We start from the raw sequence: 22,517 nt of genomic DNA on the forward strand, positions 1-22,517 counted from the left end.
GAAAACGAACCATTTACAGGTAGACACGTCAGCCCTTGGATTCTGGAACGTATTCTCTCGACTTCACACCTATATCTACTTTCCTTGTCTCCGACTGCTTTTCACATTGTATCTTCTTCATATTTCATATTCTCCAGTATATAGATCTCGAGAAGATTAACCAGATCTTTCCCCTACTTACTGTATTTAGTTTGCGACTATATTTCTGATTATTCAATCAACTTTATGTTGGTTCCATTAATTCGTACAATCTATCTCTTGTGTGTGTGTGTCTGATTAATTCGTACAATCTATCTCTTGTGTGTGTGTGAATCTGATACAAAGCTCTCGGCGGAACCGTGGAGAAAGTTCATCAGTCGTTTCTTGTAGGTGCAGCACCATTAAGATTCACATGGAGATTGAAAACCCCCTAATGATATATTAATTAGGGTTTTGATATATGTATATGAGAATCTTGATGATGCTGCATCAACAACAGACGGCTACCAATACCTAAAGCTACAGAAAGAAACCTAAGTTTTATTAAATGAAGTCTGGATCTTCGGTAAGAATCGGTAGAAACTTGTTTCTCTCTTGATCACTTTTAATATATTTTTTTTCTGTGTTTGAACATATTTTACAGCTTTATATATATATATACCTTGTCAATTACATATCACATTCATTTTATGTGTTATACATTTATTCTTTGACGGATTAGGGCGTTAACTACAAATGACATGTAACTAGCTATTTTGTATTTGAAGCTTTCAAACAAACAAAAAAAAAACTATTTTGTATTTGCTCTTATCTTATGTATCGATGAGTGTTTGTATAAAGGCTGTATTCCCAGGATCATGTGGTATTCTTTAGTCCCTGTTCAAATTATTGGGTCCTTATCGGTGATGCGATGATCAAGAACAACAAGATATTGAATACGAATTGAATACTTGGGCCAGTTTAAATGGTTTTACTATCTGTTATATGAAGTTCGTCTCTAATATAGTATCTGTTCTAAATCTCTCTCGTAGTAGCATTTATCTACTATTGTATCAGCTTCTATTTATGAGTCCTCAATTCTCTATCATTGTTCTAATTTTGTAATGTGAGGAATATGGTTTTTATGCCAAATCAAATCAAACATAATAAAGTATTGTACACTGTACCATAACTTTGTTTTCAAGTGGCTCAACTTGAGAAAGATTCGTCTCTTCGCTTTCGATTTATACACTTGAAACAAAAATAAGAAGAGAGCATGTGAACACATTTTCGTTTAAATGTTTATTTATTTTTGTTAAAAAGGTTAAGAGCCAAAGGATAGTACATCGAAATTGTTAGAGTCATCAACTAGATTGTTGATAGAGATATGTGTGCACACAGCACACCATAAGTCATAGACTCTAATCTTTATTACTACTTACAATACAATAAAAAACTTAGTTGAAAATTTATGTGTGCACACCATGTGATGCATCATCTAAAAATTTTAAATGGTTGATGCAACCCCACGCATACATGAATACCTTTACATATTATAGCTAATCATCAACAAACTCTAAATATAAACCATTACTTTCAGATCTGTGCAACGACAACCTGTGCAGTTCGATACTTGCTCACCATGGTTAGCAATCCCCTCCAATCGAAGAACTCAACTAATAGTGCAAATTTGGCAGATGTATTTTTTAAGTAGGTTGTTTCTATTTTTTCAAAACTTGTAAGAACATTGCGTTGATTTATTAAGATATCATCTGAGTATTGAGTGAAGTGGGGAAATTGGTCTATGAACTATAATGTAACATCATATACCTTTTTTTTTGAACAACCAAACTCTTATATTAACTAAAGAAGAAGTTTAATACAGAGTAGAAGAAGGTAAAAGCTGAGCATTACGCGCCACAGAGTCCGCTTTGCTGTTACAAGTGCGAGAAATATGAGAGAAACAAAAAAAACTGAAGGTTGAGGATAGTAACTCGATGTCCTTGAGAACTCTGTAAAGCTCCATAGGATATTGTTTCGAGTTGAGAGCCCTGACGAGCCCGAGTGAGTCGGATTGTATCCAGACTTTGGGTATGTGAATAGCGATTGCCGCGAGAACTGCCTCTCTAACGGCTAACCCTTCCGCCATTAAAGGGGAGGAAACGTACTCTATCTTCGTCATTAATTGTGATCACTGTATCTAAATTGGAGAAGACCCAACCAAGACCCGCCTTACGGTTGGTAGCGAGCCAGGAGGCGAGCTTTGTAACATCATATACAATATATGGTCTCCATATTATATTGTAGAATAATTATACATTATAGACTAGATGTTCATTTCTTTTCTTCAAATGATGTTTCTGACTCTATTAAAGGTTTGTTTAGTATTAAAATTAGTTCTGTGGAAATATTCTGAACAAATTAGTTGTTTATTTTTCTGGTTATGCTTTCTTACTAAAGAATTCCAAGTCTTAAAAAAATTCCAAGTCATAACTCCATAATTTGTTTTGTCTGTGGTACGTGAATAAAACTAGTTAAATCAGTTCATTATCCTCGTTAATATTAATCAAATTTGTAGTTTGTTAAATAAAACTGGTACGTGAATAAAACTTACTATTAATCAAATTGGTATTAATCAGTTCAATAAAACTGGTACGTGAATAAAATTTTCATATTTGATTGGTATCTTGGTTATGTTGGTAAAGTAAAAGATAAATTAAGTATAATTTATAAACACATAATTTTCTAGACATTTATGCATTGTATCAGAATGAATATTGGTTTTAAAAATAGAAGAGATTAAGTGAAGAACGAAAAATGTGAATTGCCCTACAAAAAGCCATTGGAGAGATGGAGAATTCTAAAAATATTGTGTCATGCAGGGCATGCAATTAAGGACAAAATTGAGCTGGTAACTTTTAAAACTTAGGTAAAGAAACTTTCAGGATTTATGAACACTAATCCGCATAATAATAGTCAATGAAAGGAAAATGAAGCATTAAATAATTAAAAGATTTTTTTTTTTGGTTCTCGAATACAAACCTCTCCTAGCCTTCCAAGCTTAGTTTGATTCAGATCATTGTTCCAAATAGTTCTGTGTAAGCTCTTTATTTTCAAATTATAAATGCATTTAAAAAGTTTTTTTGTGGATGAATAAATTTTTAATTCATTCAAAAAAATAAAAATAATAATAATTAAAAGATTACTTCGTTCCAGTCGCTTTTGTAACTATATGTGAATATCAGTCCTTATAAAATATAAACTGATGAGTTTTTCTACCAAAGTAAAATTAAAATAAAAATAAACTAATGAGTAAATGGTAAAAAAATACTGATTTTGTTTTGTTAACTATCTATTTAACCAGACCAAGTTGTGGTCATATGAGCCATTCTTTGAAGAACATCTTTGTCGATCCGTGTGTCTAATATATATGCAAAAAGATGATCTTTATTTTTTGTCTCTTTCAATAACGAATCCATCCAACCATTCGTACTTCGAAAAATATGAATCATGCTCAGATCCTGAAGTCTTCCTGTAGATTTTAGAACACGATAATATTTCCATCCCGAATGCTGGCCAGTCTATCAAATTCGTAGTTATATCCAATATGAATCAGATAAATCAGATACTAATTTCATATCAGTATGTGAATTTAATTTATGAGCAAATTATGTTTTTTATTCTAACTTGAAACGATTTTCATCTAATTTCATTTACGATTCCACAACATATAAACGTTCACTTATATAGTTATTTTATTTCTATGCTTACGCAGACTATAAAGAGTGGTGTCTAGGGTTCTCGTTTAGTTTTTTTTTTTTTTTTTTTGAAAAAGATTCTCGTTTAGTTTTTTCATACGAATGATTAAAGAAAATGCAAAACTGCTCTGGTATATTATGACCTTTTCTTCAGTTATTAGTATAAGCTGGAAAACAAATACTTAGCAATCTTTGATTAGTGAAATTAAATATTTGGTGGATGTATATATACTCAATATTGACTTGTGTTGGATTTCATAAAGTATCAAAAAAAATTAACGATGACAGAATGCTGAATGTGAAACATAACCAGACACGTAGAAGCATGTTGTACCAATAAATATAAAGGACACGAATCACATGGTAGATAATAAACTTATGGTAGCTAACCATTCATAGTACAATATTCATCAAGTTATTGTACTATATATGTCATATATACAAATGTATATACTATTTTAAATATTTCTGACTATATTAACTTGATTGTGAGTATGTACAAAACCACACATTTATCTTTGGAAGACCATAAGAAAAGTCCCTGTTGGTTGTTTAACTCCAAATTCATAATTAGAAAGAGACTAAGCTTTTAAACAAAAAAAAAAGACTAAGCTCAAGAGAACAGTGGCAATATCTCAGTTTTTTCTCCTTCCTTTTCAGGTAATTTTAGACTCTAACCGGTAACCAACAAGGAATAATAGGAATAACCAAGAAATAAATGGAAAGGAAAATAATAATATGAATATTGTTTCCTATTGTTCTTTCTCGGATTTCATAAGAAATATATTTCTTCTTTGATTCCTTAAATTAAAAAAAATGATAAGGAATACTGAAGAAAAGATATTCTTTATAAATAGTGTCGAATTTAAAAAATGAAGAGGAATTAATTATTCTCATTCTTTATAAATGGTGTCAAGTTTAAAGAATAAAGAGGAATTAACTATTCTCTCTCATTCTTTTGATCACCGGTTAGAGCTTTAGTTTTAGTGATATCAGATAATAAAAGACAGCCACACATATGAACTAAACTTCGTAACAATCCAAGAAAACTTGAAACCATCTCTTATCAGATTGATTCACGCATTGGTAACTGATTTGAAATGCGTTACTTTTTATATATTTTTTTTAAAAAAATTTAGAATTTAGTCAAAAAAAATGTGTTACTGTTAGTTAATGGTATTCTATTTTAACGGTCACTATATCAGAGCATGACTTGACAGTTGCATGGTATTCTATTAATTGGTTGAGAATTTTATTCTCAAAGACACAATTCAAGTTTCCAATTACGTTAACAGACACATTGGATAATGAAAACACTTTCTCATGCTAAATTGACCAATAAACCCTTTAACTAGTATATAAATGATTTTGACTACATTCTCTAATTAGTAAACCAATTAGAAACTAACTAGCAAATAATATATTTCTCTTTCTTTTTTAAATTATTTTTTTTTCTCGAAACCAACGAGACCAACTCTTTTTCTATACATTCTTTTATGACAATAGATTATAATTCCCAAATTCTAAAGTGTCTCTCTCATTCTCGAAGAACCTTAATCCCTTTCTCTGTTTTTTTTTGTCTCTTTCTTTTGATCCAGAAATTGGAAAAAATAGAATGTGCTAAAACTTTTTTCTAAATCTCTAAATCGTGTAAATCTCATGAACGAGACCAAACCTAATCCATTTCTCCCTTTTGATATATTCTCGATCTAGACACTTTGACAAGGGAGATTAGAGGAATTTCTCCTGAATCCATGTCTCTCTTTCTTGTTCCAAACAATTTTTGTGTGTTTATTCCGCCACCTGTTCTTTCTGCTGCTTAGTTTCACAAACAACCAATGACATTGAAAGTTAGATTCTGATATCAAAGCAACTACCTAAGTCTAGTTAATCTTCTCTATCCAAACCTCAACTCTCTTGCTTTTTGTTTAAAAATTTGCAGAGAGAATGTGTGTTGATTCAAAGATATCTGAAAACTTTCCTATCATCTATAAGATTCATGGATGGTGATTTGTGGATGGTGGTATATAGATATATTTATTGTGGATGAGTTCTTTGTGGTTAGAGTGTCGTGGATGGTGTCTCCTGAATATGTATATGGGTATTTCATGGATGAATGTATTGTGGAAAGTAGAAATAGAAGCTGAGAAGAAACAAGTTATTCACATCAACAAATATTTAAAACATAAAATTATCAGAAACAGAGTTTTTTTAGCTATATACTACCATCCACAATCTTGTCCATGAGACCTCGTCTGCAAAATCTCTTGCAAGATTGAAAATCTTGTCCATGAGTCCTTATCCACGAGACTTTATCCACAAATTCACACATCTCTCATCCACTATTTTACCATCCATCCATAAATATATATATATATATATATATGTATATATATATATATTATTGTAATTTTTACAAGAAATATATACATTATGGATATCAAAATGTACAAGAAAAAAATTTTATTTTATTTTATGCATAAATACATTTTTGCATATTATAATTTACAATAATGATTGATAAATTCTGTTAGATATTTGTCTTTTTAAAACTTTGAACCATGACCGTTAGATTAGATCAGACGACAAGTGTAGCTCTTCTTCCTAACTCATTTACCACGGTTGTACTTACATCTTTAGCATTAATTACAACTAGAGAACTTAACTAGTTATGAAAGAAATCAATTCCACAATTTCAGTCAATCTCATCGTTACACAAATTTAGGGTAGTTTGGGGATAAAAATACAGCTGTTACAATAAAGTGTGTCAATAACACAATATGTCTTTTGGCGTGAAACAAAGATACAAAATGTCTGTCCATGTAACTCTCTCGTTAATCAGTTATACATTCAATAACGAAAAAAGTACCATTAAAAGGAAGGGTTAGTTTGCTTTGGGAACTAAGAGCACCTGCAATGGATGTTTTACCCATTAAAATTATATATATATATCTATATATATATATATTCATATGTTGTATATGTGTCTATAATTGTGAGATCCATAATTTTACGAGAAACCCAGCAGAGTTTTTTTTTAAAAAACAACCACTGAAATATCTGAAGAAACCGTCTTGAAAACAATCACGATTATGATGTATCTTGTTCCCTCTGCAGCTACGGAGAGATAAACCAAAAACAGGCTGAAGTTATTGGTGGCGACAAATCTCATTCTGTGGTTAAAAGTCAGGGATATATGATAGAGAGGACGATTCCATCAGTTGAAACTATAACAGGAGTGTCAAGACTATGGTCTTCTTCTGATCGTTCTTGCTTTTGAATGTTTTCTCCATATTTTTTAACCAGACACTGAAGCATATTGCATGTTATCAAAACACACCGAGACCAAGCAAGAGCTGTAACCTCCCTTTATTGATTTATTCCCACATTAAAGAAAAGAAGTAAATCTTATAATGAAAAAAAAAACAATGAGCAAACTATAAGTCTAGTTAATGCCTTAAATGGGAGATTATGTTCAGTATGTACAAGACCATACTCTCTAGAACTAAACATACTAGGTTAGTAAAAAGAACAAACATGTTATATATATTTCTTCTTAACAGAAGAAACAGAGCTTAGAAAACCCAATATTTCTTCTTCTTCTTCCCCTCCGGTTCGGGTAGCTCTACACAAAAGTTCAAACAAGAGAAGAAGAAGGGTTTAAAACTCAGTAAGACCAACTACTTGTATCTAAAACACATCATATAATCCATGGTCGTCTATATCATATAAGAAGAAGTTATCAAAATACCTCCTTCAGGATAGATTGAATTGTAATGAACCTCAGCCCAAAAGCTTAAACATATAACTGATACAAAACCCAAATAAATATTAAGAACAAAAAAGGACCTTTGCTGAATAGAACCCTTGAGATATAGGAAACTCACGGCGGTTGGACTTCTGCAGATGAGGCAAGATCTCAATGTAACATGTATTCTTGAATGAAGTTATCACAAACATCCGAACACCATACTGCCAATAACCATCAAAAACCAAAATGCAAAAAAATCTCATTTCATATGTTAAAAGTCCCTGAACATTCATTCTTCAAAAAGTTTATAAAACTATGAAGAGTTTTTAGGCTGTGCAAGTAAGTACCCAATCAGCAGCAGCCTGTAGAGTAACGTGATCACCCCATTCTCCATTCCTGCGTTATCAATGTTCATGGTTGATAATAAGCTAACGCACTAAATCCAGTGCAAAGAATTGAAAAAAGATGAAAAAGAAGAGAGTTTCAAACCGTTTCATTGTTTTAAGATAGTCAGTGTACGCCATTGGAACATAACCTTCATACATCTCTCTATTATATGAAAGCTGAAACAACAATATATGAGAGAATGTCAAAATCATCAAGGGCAAGTTGAAATGGAGTGAACTAGAATATTTTCTTGAATAATATAATCCCAACCTGATTAACAACTTGTTCTCTGACAAAATTATGGTGCTCTGGAGAGCGGTAAAGCTGATCTGATAGTGACCGAAACTGAGTAAAAGATATTGAAACCAGTCACATACTGCTAGAAATTTTCATATGCAAAGCCATGACTAGAAACGAAATGAGAAGAGAGATATAAACCTGGCAGTTTCCGTCTCCTAGAATCTTGTTCTCCACCAAGCCATAAAGCTGTAATCTGTAGTGTCCATAAGAAGAGAAATCTCACTATACATTCAAATAAATCTAATAGACCTAAAGATTGATTGTAAAAAAGTAACAATAATGTAAAGATGTTCTTTGGACTCCTATGAGCAAACTAGCAAGAAACTTTAATGAGACTTAGTTCCGATTGCAGTTCTAATAGGTTACAACAAAACCATAACCACAGAAATGGCGACAAGCAGTTCTTCTCTAGATTTGTATTTGACATCATACCTCTGAAAAAGCCGTTCATGATCAGAAACCTGCTCATCCTCTGACGGTAACTCCCCATTGATTTTCGGCACATGCTGCAACACGCCACAAAAAGAAGTAAACATTTTAAAGAAACTTACATAAGCTTCTGATGAGTTGTGATATAGAGCCATTCAGAAAGAAGATGTAAGTACTTACAGCAATAGGTATCATTTGGTTGAGTCGCTTCCCAACCTCAGAATCCAAAGACCAAGACTCTTCCTCTACTTCTACAGAACAATCTGAGTCATCATCATCGCAAACCGGGGAGCTTCCCTCTCCTTGATACCTTATCCTTGCAACATTCTTATCCTCCATGTCACTCTCACGAGAAATATCAATAGCTTCCCCTTGGTGAGGCCACTCTTGAGAAACAACAGAGATCCGACTAGGATTATTATCACTGAGGAGCCTCGAATCAGATGATGATTCCTCTGCTCGTTCAACTCTAGACAGCTCGTCTTGGTAAAACTGAGCAATAACCGCATCGTTGTCTACGTAACCAGTGAGAGGCTGGTTGTAACCTTCTCTAACATAGCCTTGATTCACATCGACAGCATCGTCCGTCGTCCCGTAAAGCGTCACGCTGCCGCAAGAACCAGCGTTTGTGAGCGTACAAACCTCAAGATCATGGAGACCCCAACGAAGAGCATCTGGATCAGGCTCATACCCCATTTTATTTAATAAGAAAACGGAAAAAGTATCAAACTTTATTAAAAACACAAACAACCCTCTTGCGTGTAGAATTGAGTTTCCTGCAAAAAGAGGGAAAGCGTGGAACGCATGATCAATACCTTATAGCATTAAAACCAAAAGAAAGGCATGATGATGATGATGATGCATGATCTAACTAAGTAACTAGTGGGAAAATCTGAAGAAGAGAAAAGTAACAGTCTTTTTGGAGTGAAAATCATAAAAGGTTTAAAATTGGTGGAATCTCTAATCTAAAAACAAACCACAAAGCTTATGGATTGATGACCAAATTCACTAATAATCCCAACAAACCCCGATAAAAAGAATCGCAGAAATGAAAAAAAAAAAGAGGAGAACAAAAGTGACGACTTTGGAACCTGGAGATGAAGATTTCGGGACGGAGAAATCAAAAGGGAGAGAGGGGAAACCTTGGGAAGATGGGTTTGGTCGCAGAGAAAGAAAATTGCAAAAGGAGTGTCCGAAAAGTCGGCAGAGAGATATTTTGAAAGCCGTTTCACACCGTAATCGTCTTGTCGTCGTTTGTTTTGGTTCTCCGAAGTTCGGTTTGATTATCAATCCAAAAAAACCCGCTCTATTTCCAACAACCTTCATGATTCTGCCACGTGTCTTTTTCTTTTTCTTATCCTTTTCAAATATTTTATGATAAAGATTACTAGTGAAACATCATGATTTACAAAACAATATGTTTGATGTTTTAACCGATTTTTCATTACAAATATTTTTTAGGACAAAATTACTTAAATTATCATGAAAATCGTGTGAATGAAAGATTTCAAATAATATTTTTCAAATAAATAATTTTATTATTTTAAAATTTATAACAGCTTAACATGAATACTCTATAATTTCTTCTACAGTATTTATTTGGCAACATAACAATACTGTTAACAAACTTTTAAGTTCTATAGTACTAGAAGTAAGCTCTTTAACATGTGTATTATTGTAAGAATATTCTACTGATGGTAAATTTGTTTAATAAACTGTCTTCAAATATTAAAACCTTGTAGTATTTTATTTCTTTGTGAATACATTTTATATGAAATATTTCAAAGAATATTTTTCAAATTATTATTTTTAAATTTATAACATCTTAACATGAATACTCTAATTTCTTCTAGAGTATTTATTTGACAACATAACAATACTGTTCAACATGTATACTGTAAAATTCTATAGTACTAGAAGTAAGCTCTTCAACATGTATGTTGTAAAAAATATTCTACTGATGATAAATTTGTTTAATGGGCTGCTTATTAATTAACATATATATAGCGTAGTTACAAAGAAGTAATCTTATCAAAATCAATGTTTTCATTAAGAGGTAACTTTGTCAAAATAAATGTTTTCAGTAAGAGTTATATAACATTTGAAATATGTGAACGTCAATTATGTTACTTTAGAAAATATTTTATCAATTAAGTAATTTAAGATTTCTAAAAATGTTAAAAAAATCGGTTGAAAACGAGTTTTTACCTCAACCGTGACGGAATTTGGACTCGAGAAACGGTGGCGATCGTCGTACTCTGCACCCTAACCATATCGTTAAAGATACACAACTGCAAAACATACAAAAGCTTTAAATTTTTAAAAACCAGAATTCAAACAAACAAACAGAAAAAAAAAGACAAAAGACTAAAACCTTTACTGTAATCGAGCATGTTAGAGATCTTGAGCTTTGTTGTATAAAACACCCGAGAAATTTCCTCGGATAAGAAGAACTTGGTTTGGATTCGCAAAACCTGTAGAATCAAAATTTCAACAAAGTAAAACATCTTTTGTAATGAAAAAGACAAGATTTAAAAGCTCAAAACTCGGTTGTAAACTTCAACGAAGAAGAAAAGAAACAAATTCACAAACCTTCTAGGAGACGCCAGCAGAGACCAAATATCAAACCATATCATTGTCACGAAATCGATTTGCCTAATACCCTAACAAGAGAACTACTCATCACCATATAAGAGTGTGACATAAAGCGCTTTCCTTACACAGAAACTCAGTTATCCTTTTTTTTCTCTCTCTCATTCTCTGATCTGTGAGGGACTTGAGAGATGATGGTGAACAAGGAAAGAGAGCGAGGCGCTTCTTATAAAGAGGGGGAGGAGGAGGAGCCAACGGTCATATTTTTTTGGGGTTGCGGTGATAATTTATTTCTGACCGTTGGGTTACTGGTTTCAAGACGAAGTTGACTCTAAAAAAGCTCTGTTTCAGACACCAAAAGGTCGATACTATTTTAAACTCTGTTTTTAGAATTTTATTTACAAACTGTGCCATTGGAACTGGATCTAACCGACCAGACGCAGATTTAGATGAACTATTCAGCAACATAGCGTTCTTCCCTTCCTATGTTTGGCTCTTCTTCTGTTCATCGAGACTTCTTAATTAGGACCTGCAAGTTTTGGAGATTTTAAAGATGATAATGTCTCAATAGTGAATTCTTATATGAAAAATGTAATATGTAATATGTCTTTTACCAAAAAAAAAAATGTAATATGTATTGTTAGATTTTAAGATTCTATGGTTAGATGTCATAGTTGTATTCTCCAGACAGCTCCCTTTGTCTAATGTCTATGACGAGATGGCATATTTATTTAATTTACTATGCTAAGATTATCAATCCATCATATGGTTATATACTTATATTATTAGTACTACCACCTTTTGGTGTTTGCGTTATGTTTTTAAAATTAAAAGATACATATAACAGTTTTTATTCTGTTAATAAAAAACATTTCTAAAAATGTGAAAGCACACACGAAATACAAAAAAAAAAAAAAAATTCATTGTATTTTGTGTTAACGATATGTAAAATAAACATATAATAGTAACTTGTTAACTCAAGCTAAGCATAAAACGTAAATATACTGCAAATGATTGAAAAACTTTCTAGCTAGAACACTTACTATAATCATGTTTTACAAAAGTAGCTTATATATATACGGATTTTAATCTATATATAATCGTAAACTAGGTGTTTTCCTGCACCATGTGCAGTAAAAGAATTTTAAAATATTTTTAATAGATAAATATAAATTATATTTAATTTTTTATTAATATTATAAATTTTCTTTTTTGGTCGGCTTAACTAGAATAGTAGCAAAAGTTTAGCTTACATTTACTTCTTATGCATAGGAATATATGTTCTGGCTTGTCGCGGACGTGCTAACCATCATCAAATTAACATTTATCTTGTCCTCTGCTTTCTTTTGGGGAAGATGCATGGTCTTATAGTTTTTTTGTTTAAGTCAACTAGTCTTAATTATTGTTTTAAAGTCTTATAACGGAACCATCATGACTGATATTTGAGATTGATGGAATCAACTAATATTAAAATAGAGAAAACTAAGTGAATACATTTTAATATTATAAAATAAAGTTCATTTAGCAAGTTTTTCTTTAAAATTAAAAGGTCATTTCATGTGCTGCATATTTGTATGACTTAAGGAATTTTTTTTGATCAAAAGGAAATTCTTTTTAAAATTATTTTCTTATTTGTTAATTTTGGAAATTATAGTTGTTAAAATGTCAACGTAGGCGAGACCATAGGTAGGTCAAGCCTTTATTATAATATGCTTAAAATTCTATTGTGTTTTTTTTAAATGCAATCGTAGACATTTTAGGGTTCTTACTAACATGTTAGGGTTGCAAAGGATGTCATAGTTATACTATATCTTAAGTTGTTGCAGTAAATGACTATATAACATGGATAATACTTTTGTAGGTATGGTACGTAGTTTAATTTGTTGCGTATGCTATCTAAATAACATGGATTTTGATCTGTGTTTTTTTTTTGTAATAGCATATCATTTTATCTAGAAAAACACTGTTTACAAATGATATTTTAATTGATTTTCCAAAAAGGTTATTTAAGTAGCGTGAATCTTCTTTTTTTTTTTGCCCCCGTAGCGTGAATCTTCTAAATAGCATGAGTTTGATGTGTTTCTATCATATATTTCTTTTCTTTCTGAAATACACTATTTTACATTATGTCACGTTATAAAAATCAGGTTAATTATTATAATTATCATATTGCAATTGTGCTTTTATGAAATTTTGATCCTTTTTTACATGGTCATCTACAAAGTGTTATTTTTATGAAATTTTGATCCTTTTTACATGGTCATCTACAAAGTGTTCCTAATATCCTTTGAACTGGTGAAATAAAGAGATAAGTAACTAGAAACAGAAAGAAACTCTTTTTGTAAAAAATGAATTTGCAAAGAGGTTATTTTAAAGTTCTAAAAAGAGAGGTTATTTTATCGTAAATACTAAAAATATTTTTTTCCATGAAAGACTTACAGAACATTCGAAAATGTGAACTTTTAAAGATAAAAAGTTTGAAAAAATTCTTTAGCTCGAGAGTGATTAGGGTAATGGCTGATGATGTGGACATTCTAGCCCACAGCTGACACATGCCGTTAACCAACAAGCTCGTGCGTTTACCTTATTTCCTTATTCTTGAGTTTCCATGGATAGTTGAAAATTTTTACTTTGCAAAAAAAAAGTTGAATATTTTTCTATACGGGCTTTGTTATTCAGAAAAAAGATGTTTTATTTTATTTTATTTTTAGATATTATGATATAAGTAAGTAACATTATGTTACAAAAAGAAAAGTAAGTAACATTAAAATTGGATATGATTAAAATACACCGTTTTAAAGATGAGTAACATTAAAATTGGATATGATTTGAACTGGTGAAATAAAGAAATTTAGGGTCTGATTGGTTGCAGCTGTAGATTTATATTTTTGATGTAAGATTTTGTGATGTACCTGTAAGATTTTAGCTGTAAGATTGGTTAGTATTAACATTATGCATTTATACTAAAATTAAACTCTATATATTAAAAGTAAAACTAGAATTAAATAATAATATTTTAAAATTAAAATTTATAAGTTAATTTGTTATTTTAAAAATTATAAAATAATTATGATATAAATTAGTACATGTAATTTTTATTTCTATATGTATGTGAAACATTTTTATTTATGTAATATATACATATATATATATATATATATATATTTGCATAGTATTTGTAATATTTTGTGGATTATATATGCAAGAAATATATTATTATATTTATATTAGTGAAATATATTACTATATAGAAAAGTTAGCGTCCGTGGATTGATATAAAGGAGATAAAATATTTTCAAAAGCAACCGAAAGAGTGCTCTAGGAATTTAGCTCTCCACAGCCATAAAATAAAATAAAATAAAAGATAGATATTGCTGTGAGATTGAAAAATTGACCAAAGCTTGATTCATTTCATTCGAGTGCTGTGGGGAGAATTAAAGCTGTGTACAACACTCACAGATTAAACCAATCACCCCCTTATTTCACAGTTGCTTACAGTACCATACAGTACAGAACTATAAATCACAAGCTTCCAGTACGGGATCAAGATACGACTAGGTAAATCAAAAGTTTATGGAACGAGATTTATTTTTTCATATATTTATATATATGATAGTATTTCCTTTACCCTTTTATAAGTTAAGTGAGATAATATGAAATGAAGTGATGATCAGTTTACAAAATAAAATATGAAGTGATGATCACATGAAGAAATGTTAAACGTCATCGATTAGATCATATATATATATACAAGTGTCATTTCTTCTTTGTTACTTAAATATTACTTCTAACTTTGTTTTTCTTTGTTAATTCAATATTACCTTAAAGAGTATCTAGAAACAATGGTATAGTATAGTTTTTCTCAAAAAAAAAAGAAACAATGGTATAGTACATGGTGATGATAGAAAATGGAGTATTGCGATGAATTTATTTTTCTGGTTAAATGCGATGAAAATAGTCCATACCGGAAATAAAGACACGATTATTTTCATCGACGATTGTGAAAATAATTTGAACTCCGTTAATTTGCTTAAACCTAATTAACTCTGATTGTGATTTTCTTTTGTTAATCTCTGACGGTTCTTTTAAACCTTTATCTATTTTATTTGAAAGAATGATTTTTTTTTGTCACGGAAATTTGGAAGAATGATAAACTATCAAACATCATGCAGGAAATTCATGTGGGAAAATCAACAAAACTAATACCTTAATGATATCTAAAAGAAATTACCTATGATGTATGCATACATTTATGACTACATTAATTTGGTGATACGTAGAGGCGTAGAGCTGATACCCTCAAACTGCGTTCACATGTTCTAGAATATAACTGAGAATAAATGGATTATGTATCAAAATAGGTTATATTATACATAAAACAATATTTATATATAGTGTTATAGTTTTGGGCTCTAAATGTAAATAAAATTAAATGCTAGTAATTCAAAATTGATTAGCCATTTTTAAATGACAAAGCAAGATCAACAACAGGGTAAAAATTAGTTACCAGTTACAGCTTTGAATATAACCTCGATTATCGAGTGTTATATAACTCTAGTTATCAAAGGGAATATAGGATAATAGATAAGGCTGTACGATAAACCTCGTGCCCTACTCGTTCCGGCACGAGACTGCGTGTGGAGTGTAAGACAACTTAAAAAAAGCTTAAAAACTTCCTTAAGACATGGAGCTATAAATACCGACTACCTGGAGACATAACTAGCTACATCGATAGATTCCATCTCAAATTCGTTCTTATCATCAAAGTCTCTCTCTCTCATCTACTTAATTTTCTTTCTAGTTCATTCCTTCAAATAATTGAGAGGACAATAATGTGTGCCTTAACACCAATGTTTCCTTGTTACCAACAAGAATGGTACTCTGCTTCGCCAATGGAGTCTCCATGGCTTGATTCCTTCTCTCCTACTCTTCCATCTTTTCTTTATCCTTCTCTCGACCAACCCGATGAATTCAAGAACCATAACATCAATCTTCATCCTCATCAGATGAATCTTGCTCACATAAATGGTAGTAACAAGAACAGTAACAATGATCAAAAAGAAGACGAAAGAGAATTGGTTTTGGAGAAGAAACTGAATCACAACGCTAGCGAACGCGACCGCCGTAGAAAGCTAAACGCCTTATACTCTTCACTTCGTGCTCTCTTGCCTCCTTCTGATCAAAAGGTTTGTGCTTGAAAGAAATCTACAAAACCCGTCAAGATAATTAAGTTTTATAAACTTGAAAAGAATATAATATATACTTCTGTTTCATAAATAAATAGTGTTATTTTGATATTTTCTATTGTTACAAAATATGTTAATTTAAAATTTCAATATAATTTATATAATCTAACTTTCAAATTTATTACAAAATGTTTTAATCTCATAAACAAATTTATTTATCTCAAATATTTTTGGTTAAACAAATATGCTTTATAAACAAATCTTAATAATTTCTTAATTTTTGTAAAAAATGTCAACATGAAACTTCATAAAACTGAAGGGATATTATATCTACTAAAAAGACTAACTAAGCAAAACCCTCTTTTGATCGATGATTATTTATTGTTTATGCAGAGGAAGTTGAGCATTCCAATGACTGTAGCGGGAGTGGTGAAGTATATACCAGAGCAGAAGCAAGAACTTGAACGTTTGTCTAGGAGGAAAGAAGAGCTTATGAAGACAATCTCCAGTAAGACAGCGACTTCGAGTCATCAACAAGAACAGCAGAAACATAAAGCAATGATGGACTCTATAGATTCTTCTCCTCAAAAGATTGCAGCAAATTGGATCACAGACACAGAGATAGCTATCCAGATTGCTACATGGAAATGGGCATCTATCTCAGACATGTTGCTTAGGTTAGAAGAAAACGGGCTTAATGTCACAAGCGTCTCTTCTTCTGTTTCTTCCACCGCAAGGATCTTCTACACGATGCATCTTCAGGTAACTTGATCAAAGAGATCTAAACATGTTCTTGATAAATACATTAATGTTAAGAGAGAATCTAATTAAAAACTGATGATCTCTTGTGAAGATGAGAGGAGATTGCAGAGTGAGGTTGGAGGAACTCAGCGATATGCTATTCGGATAACGCCAATCATACTGAGAGATGAGAGTTTCAAGAAGTGAATCTTCTTAGTTATTATGTTATAGACTTTTATCAGATTTCAGAACTGTACTCTTTTGTAACGTTTTCTTGTTATACTTTTTCTTATTGTTAAATTAATGATATTATTTGACTTCAGAAACTTTATTCAATGATCATGCAACTTTCATGGCAGTTGAATGCATTTTTGTAGTTGAATAACTGTACAGCTATAGCAATCCTTCTGCTAAGATCACAAGACTGATAACATTTTTTGGTAAATGTCCCCACACATTGATCTATTGAATGATAATGACTAAACCGGATTGAAACATACATACACTTGTGATTTATTTTGTAGTAATGGGCTCCAAAATTATGAAGCCCATACTAAAGCCAGCCCAAGTCTCTCTGGGTATTTTAATTGCTTTGGAAACGGCGCCAAATTTTCTGCTTTTCGTAATTATTATTTTTATTTACCTTTTTATTTGTAAAAATACTTTTAGGGTTTTAGACAAAAAAAAAAAAAAAAAAACGAAAAACCTCTCTCTCGAGACTTACACAGACAGACGATGAGCCTTGTACGGAGAGCTCGTCTGTATTCACGGCTCATGGCATCTCGTCCTCGTCTCTTCTCGAACCCACTCTCTCCTTCTCTTCACCGTCACTGCTCATCATCTTTCTCCCCAGCTCCCCCCAGGTTCCTCCTCTCTGTTCCTTTTTTTCCCTTTCAGTTCGACGAGATTAGCTTCCCATCATACTCTGTTCTCGAGACTTAAAGCTACAAACTTTCTTCATGGGTTTTGTTAGTCTTGCCTTTGGGTTACTGAAAGTGCCTCTTTTTTTAAGTTTCTGAGAATTTGGCTATATGGGCTTTTATGTTACTGTAGATAAATCTCCTGTGAAAAATTAGAGTGTTGTTAACTATGGATTAAGTGAAAGTCGTTCTACATTTTGCCTAACTCTAGTAAAGATTTACTTAAACGGTTGCTTAATTCAGTTTTTTTTTTGTTTCAATTTTCAGGATAAATTTTCAGTTAACCAAGGTTTTGAGTCAAGGGCTGATACAAAGAAATGCAATTTCATCACGGTCCTTTATGTCAACAACCATATCCACCGAGGCCTTCCAAGAGAGCGCCACATCTAAGGGTTACAGCTCTGAGCAAATCCAAGTAATCTTTTTTTTTAAAAACACATTCTTGTTGCTTTAGTTATTCACCTCCCTCCTGCTATCTACATTAGGTGCTGGAAGGATTAGACCCTGTCAGAAAACGCCCAGGGATGTACATAGGGAGCACTGGAACTCGTGGTTTGCACCATCTGGTATATGTTTTCTCCATTTATAATCCCTTGTCCCCTATTGGCTCTATTGATGAGATCTGCTTATGTTTCTACAATGTGACTTCTTTTTCCTAGGTTTATGAGATACTAGACAACGCAATTGATGAGGCTCAAGCTGGTTATGCTTCGAAGGTTGATGTTGTTCTGCATGCAGATGGTTCTGTCAGCGTTATGGACGATGGGCGTGGGGTATGTGATATCTCTAAGACCTTCTCATGCTGTCAATTTTAAACCTGGAAAATAAGGATTGTTTTTTTTCACAGCTGGTATAGTTTCTGAATGCAGCATTCTTATATCTAATGTGAACCACATTGTAGTCTCGTTTTGTCATTGTAGTTGGTGAATATATAAAGTTTTCTTGCAGATACCTACTGATTTGCATCCTGCGACTAAAAAATCTTCACTGGAGACTGTTCTTACGGTATTTGCTACTGTAGTCTGAAGAGATTACTATTATATTTTCATTTGCTTAGTTAACATGATACTTGATCATGCAATTTATTATCTGTCATGTTTGTTATTTGTGCAGGTGTTACATGCTGGTGGCAAGTTTGGTGGCACAAGTAGCGGTTACAGTGTGTCTGGTGGATTACATGGAGTCGGTTTGTCAGTTGTAAACGCGCTGTCTGAGGTGTGTTCTGATCTTCACTCACATTGCTTCTTTCCTTTTCAATTTTCCCCTCCTTTATATCCCCTCAGTGATTTGTCAAACCATACTTCCTCTATCTATTGATTTGCAGGCTCTGGAGGTCACGGTATGGAGAGATGGGATGGAGCATAAGCAAACTTATTCTCGTGGAAAGCCCACAACTACACTCACTCGCAGTGATCTTCCCCTAGAGTCAAAGGGGACTAAAGGGACAAGCATCAGGTTTTGGCCTGACAAAGAAGGTTGGCTTTGCCTGTTTTCCACTCTTTACTACTTGACAAAGAACACACTTAGTTGTAACAAGGCCTTTTCTTTTTTGAATTAAATTTAACATTCAGTTCAAAAAAAAAAAAAAAACTTTGATTTGATGAATAATTTTTTTTTCCTTTTTGAATCAACTGTTTTTTTCAGTATTCACAACTGGAATTGAGTTCGACCATAACACCATTGCTAAGCGAATCCGGGAGCTTGCATTTCTGAATCCAAAGGTGAATCTACTATAACTTAAAAGCAAAGGTCAACCATTACAAGTCTTAACAAATGGCTCTATCTTTGTGTTTGCAGGTTACCATATCTCTTAAAAAGGAGGATGATGATCCTGAAAAGAGCCAATACACCGAACATTTCTATGCTGGAGGATTAAGTGAATATGTTAGCTGGCTAAATACTGATAAGGTGAGAATCTACACATTGAAATCACGTGCATATCAGAATCATTATTTGATTAGGCTAACATTACATGACTAATGAACTCGTATGCATTGATATTTTTCTTTTGTTTAGACTCCGATTCATGACGTGCTCGGCTTCAGGAAAGAGATTAATGGTGCCACCATTGACGTTGCCCTTCAGTGGTATGTTGTTTTGAACACTTTGACTGCGTGATTTCTTGGTTTATCATTAAATTTGATTAAAAAGTAAAACATAATATGTGGCTATTTGAAAGGGATCTGATCTTATAGATTGTACCAGGTGCTCAGATGCATATTCAGACACAATGCTGGGATACGCCAATAGCATTCGCACCAATGATGGTGGAACACACATCGAAGGTGTGAAAGCGTCATTAACGAGGACCTTGAACACCCTTGTAAAAAAGTCTAAGGCGGTTAAGGTACATTATACACTATAGTAGGCTGTACTGCATAAATGCTTTTTTTTTTTTTTCCGTTTTAACTTCCTAAATGTTTTTTTTAGGAGAAGGATATCAACTTAAGTGGAGAACATGTTAGAGAGGGACTGACTTGTGTTGTCTCTGTCAAGATTCCTAATCCTGAGTTTGAAGGTCAAACAAAGGTACTTGAAACCATAATGACTGTCTCTTTAGCAATGACCTCTGTCTACTAATAATATAATCTGTGTGTTTTATCCTCCCTTCACCTTTGCAGACAAGATTAGGAAATCCAGAGGTGAGGAAAATTGTAGACCAATCGGTTCAGGAGTATCTCACGGAGTATCTGGAATTGCATCCAGATGTACTCGACAGCATTATTTCCAAATCCCTTAACGCTTACAAGGTATTGCTTCTGATGTTAGCTGCTACCCCTTTGAACCAGATTAGCATTAAAGTCTCTGCCTCATTCACTAGGCTGCATTGGCTGCCGAGAAGGCACGTGAGTTGGAAAGATCGAAAAGGGTCTTGAAGTCATTATCACTTCCTGGGAAACTCTCTGATTGCTCGTCAACAAATCCTGAAGAATCTGGTATGTATTGTCCAAAGCATGAAAAATTGTTGTTTGTATAATTCAGTAGCCCCATGCTAGTTCAGTTGAGTAGTGACGCATCTTTTGGCAATGTCTCTCCAGAGATTTTTATCGTGGAAGGAGATTCTGCTGGTGGCAGTGCAAAACAGGGACGTGACAGACGTTTTCAGGTAATCAACACTTACTACCTCTATAAGATATCAGCCCATTCCTTAATTATATGGCAAACATTTCCATGGTAGGCAATTCTTCCTTTGAGAGGTAAGATTCTGAACATTGAAAGAAAGGATGAAGCAGCCATGTATAAGAATGAAGAGATTCAAAATCTGATTCGTGCCCTTGGCCTTGGTGTAAAGGTGATAGATATATCCATCTCATGTTTTTTCCTTTCTTCTCTTTTGTATTTTTTTTTTGGAAAAACACAAATGCGATAAACATCAGATTATCATCTTATGTTTTTCAGGGAGAAGATTTCAAGTTGGAGAAGTTGCGGTACCACAAGATTATCATCTTAACAGATGCAGATGTTGATGGTGCACATATCCGGACGCTTCTGCTTACCTTTTTCTTCAGATACCAGGTAACTTAGTTTAGAATAGTTGGTGAGAGTTTATCTATCTTAGTTGTTAACTTAAACTTCAATATTATTATATATTTTTTGACAGAGAGCCTTGTTTGATGCTGGTTGCATATATGTTGGTGTTCCACCTCTTTTCAAGGTAAATATATACATATCTATATTATGATCTTCAGACCATTTTGTGTATTTAGATCCCTTTTTTTTTTCTCTTTGAAAAAACGACCAGGTTGAGAGGGGAAAACAAGCACAATATTGCTATGACGATGCAGACCTTAAAAAGATTACATCAGACTTCCCTGCAAATGCATCCTACACCATTCAAAGGTTCAAAGGTAAAATGTTCAAACCAGAAAAAAAAAAAGTCAGAGCTACAAAGAAGTGTAGAACTCTTTAGGATCCAATGGTAGAGAACTAGGTAGGGGCCAAGTCTTGCTGAGATATTATTTTATCTCTAAGATATCTGCGTTTTGCTTTTATTTTTTTGCAGGGTTGGGAGAGATGATGCCAGAGCAGCTTTGGGAAACAACGATGAATCCAGAAACAAGGATCTTGAAGCAACTCGTTGTTGATGATATAGCAGAAGCCAGTATGACTTTCTCTTCTCTTATGGGTACTCGGGTAAGGCTACCACCACCAACTCTACCATATTTGTTTTATTATTCGCAACCTTAGACTGTGCATTTAATCCGTTTTAAAAAAAAAAAAATCTCAGGTTGATGTCCGGAAAGAACTTATAAAAAATGCAGCCACTAGGATCAATCTGCAGCATCTCGACCTATAGCATGAAACCGCCTTTCCACCTGGTGACAGGACATTAGAAGTTAGTTATTGGAGACATCATCTAGTCTGAGACATATTATTAGTTCTTCTCGAGATGTTGCCTTTCTATGAAACCTTCAGTAGACGTAAGTAGTAAAAATGCTTTTGATAAATTTATAAGCTGCATTGATAAACTTAGAAATTAAATCAAGAAAACAAA

General features: G+C 32.7%; 3 protein-coding genes across 3 annotated transcripts; 2 read left to right on the plus strand and 1 right to left on the minus strand.

Annotated features, from left to right (window-relative positions):
- Positions 1-7,069: 7,069 nt before the first annotated feature.
- LOC108844392 (OVARIAN TUMOR DOMAIN-containing deubiquitinating enzyme 9) lies at positions 7,070-11,369 on the minus strand. Its single transcript, XM_018617644.2, has 13 exons — positions 11,176-11,369; positions 10,958-11,057; positions 10,792-10,874; positions 9,675-9,913; positions 8,764-9,359; positions 8,587-8,660; positions 8,293-8,347; positions 8,125-8,199; positions 7,957-8,030; positions 7,815-7,863; positions 7,604-7,688; positions 7,468-7,524; positions 7,070-7,341 (listed from the first exon to the last, which is right to left on the minus strand). Exons 1-13 carry the CDS (start codon positions 11,217-11,219, stop codon positions 7,292-7,294), a joined length of 1,581 nt encoding a protein of 526 aa, XP_018473146.1. The 5' UTR covers positions 11,220-11,369; the 3' UTR covers positions 7,070-7,291.
- Positions 11,370-15,886: 4,517 nt separating this feature from the next.
- LOC108846205 (transcription factor bHLH101) lies at positions 15,887-17,460 on the plus strand. Its single transcript, XM_018619431.2, has 3 exons — positions 15,887-16,361; positions 16,755-17,123; positions 17,215-17,460. The coding sequence occupies exons 1-3, from the start codon at positions 16,008-16,010 to the stop codon at positions 17,269-17,271; spliced, it is 780 nt and encodes a 259-aa protein (XP_018474933.1). The 5' UTR covers positions 15,887-16,007; the 3' UTR covers positions 17,272-17,460.
- A 323-nt stretch (positions 17,461-17,783) lies between these two features.
- LOC108847526 (DNA gyrase subunit B, mitochondrial) lies at positions 17,784-22,503 on the plus strand. The gene is made up of 21 exons (XM_018620786.2): positions 17,784-17,965; positions 18,290-18,437; positions 18,508-18,588; positions 18,682-18,795; positions 18,971-19,027; positions 19,136-19,237; positions 19,347-19,497; positions 19,667-19,743; positions 19,820-19,930; positions 20,039-20,109; positions 20,228-20,369; positions 20,453-20,551; positions 20,644-20,772; positions 20,844-20,958; positions 21,061-21,128; positions 21,201-21,314; positions 21,422-21,538; positions 21,624-21,677; positions 21,765-21,870; positions 22,026-22,156; positions 22,251-22,503. Exons 1-21 carry the CDS (start codon positions 17,838-17,840, stop codon positions 22,317-22,319), a joined length of 2,184 nt encoding a protein of 727 aa, XP_018476288.1. The 5' UTR covers positions 17,784-17,837; the 3' UTR covers positions 22,320-22,503.
- The last annotated feature ends 14 nt before the right edge of the window (positions 22,504-22,517 follow it).

Source organism: Raphanus sativus, chromosome 3, assembly GCF_000801105.2.
Source record: "Raphanus sativus cultivar WK10039 chromosome 3, ASM80110v3, whole genome shotgun sequence".
NCBI lineage: Eukaryota > Viridiplantae > Streptophyta > Magnoliopsida > Brassicales > Brassicaceae > Raphanus > Raphanus sativus.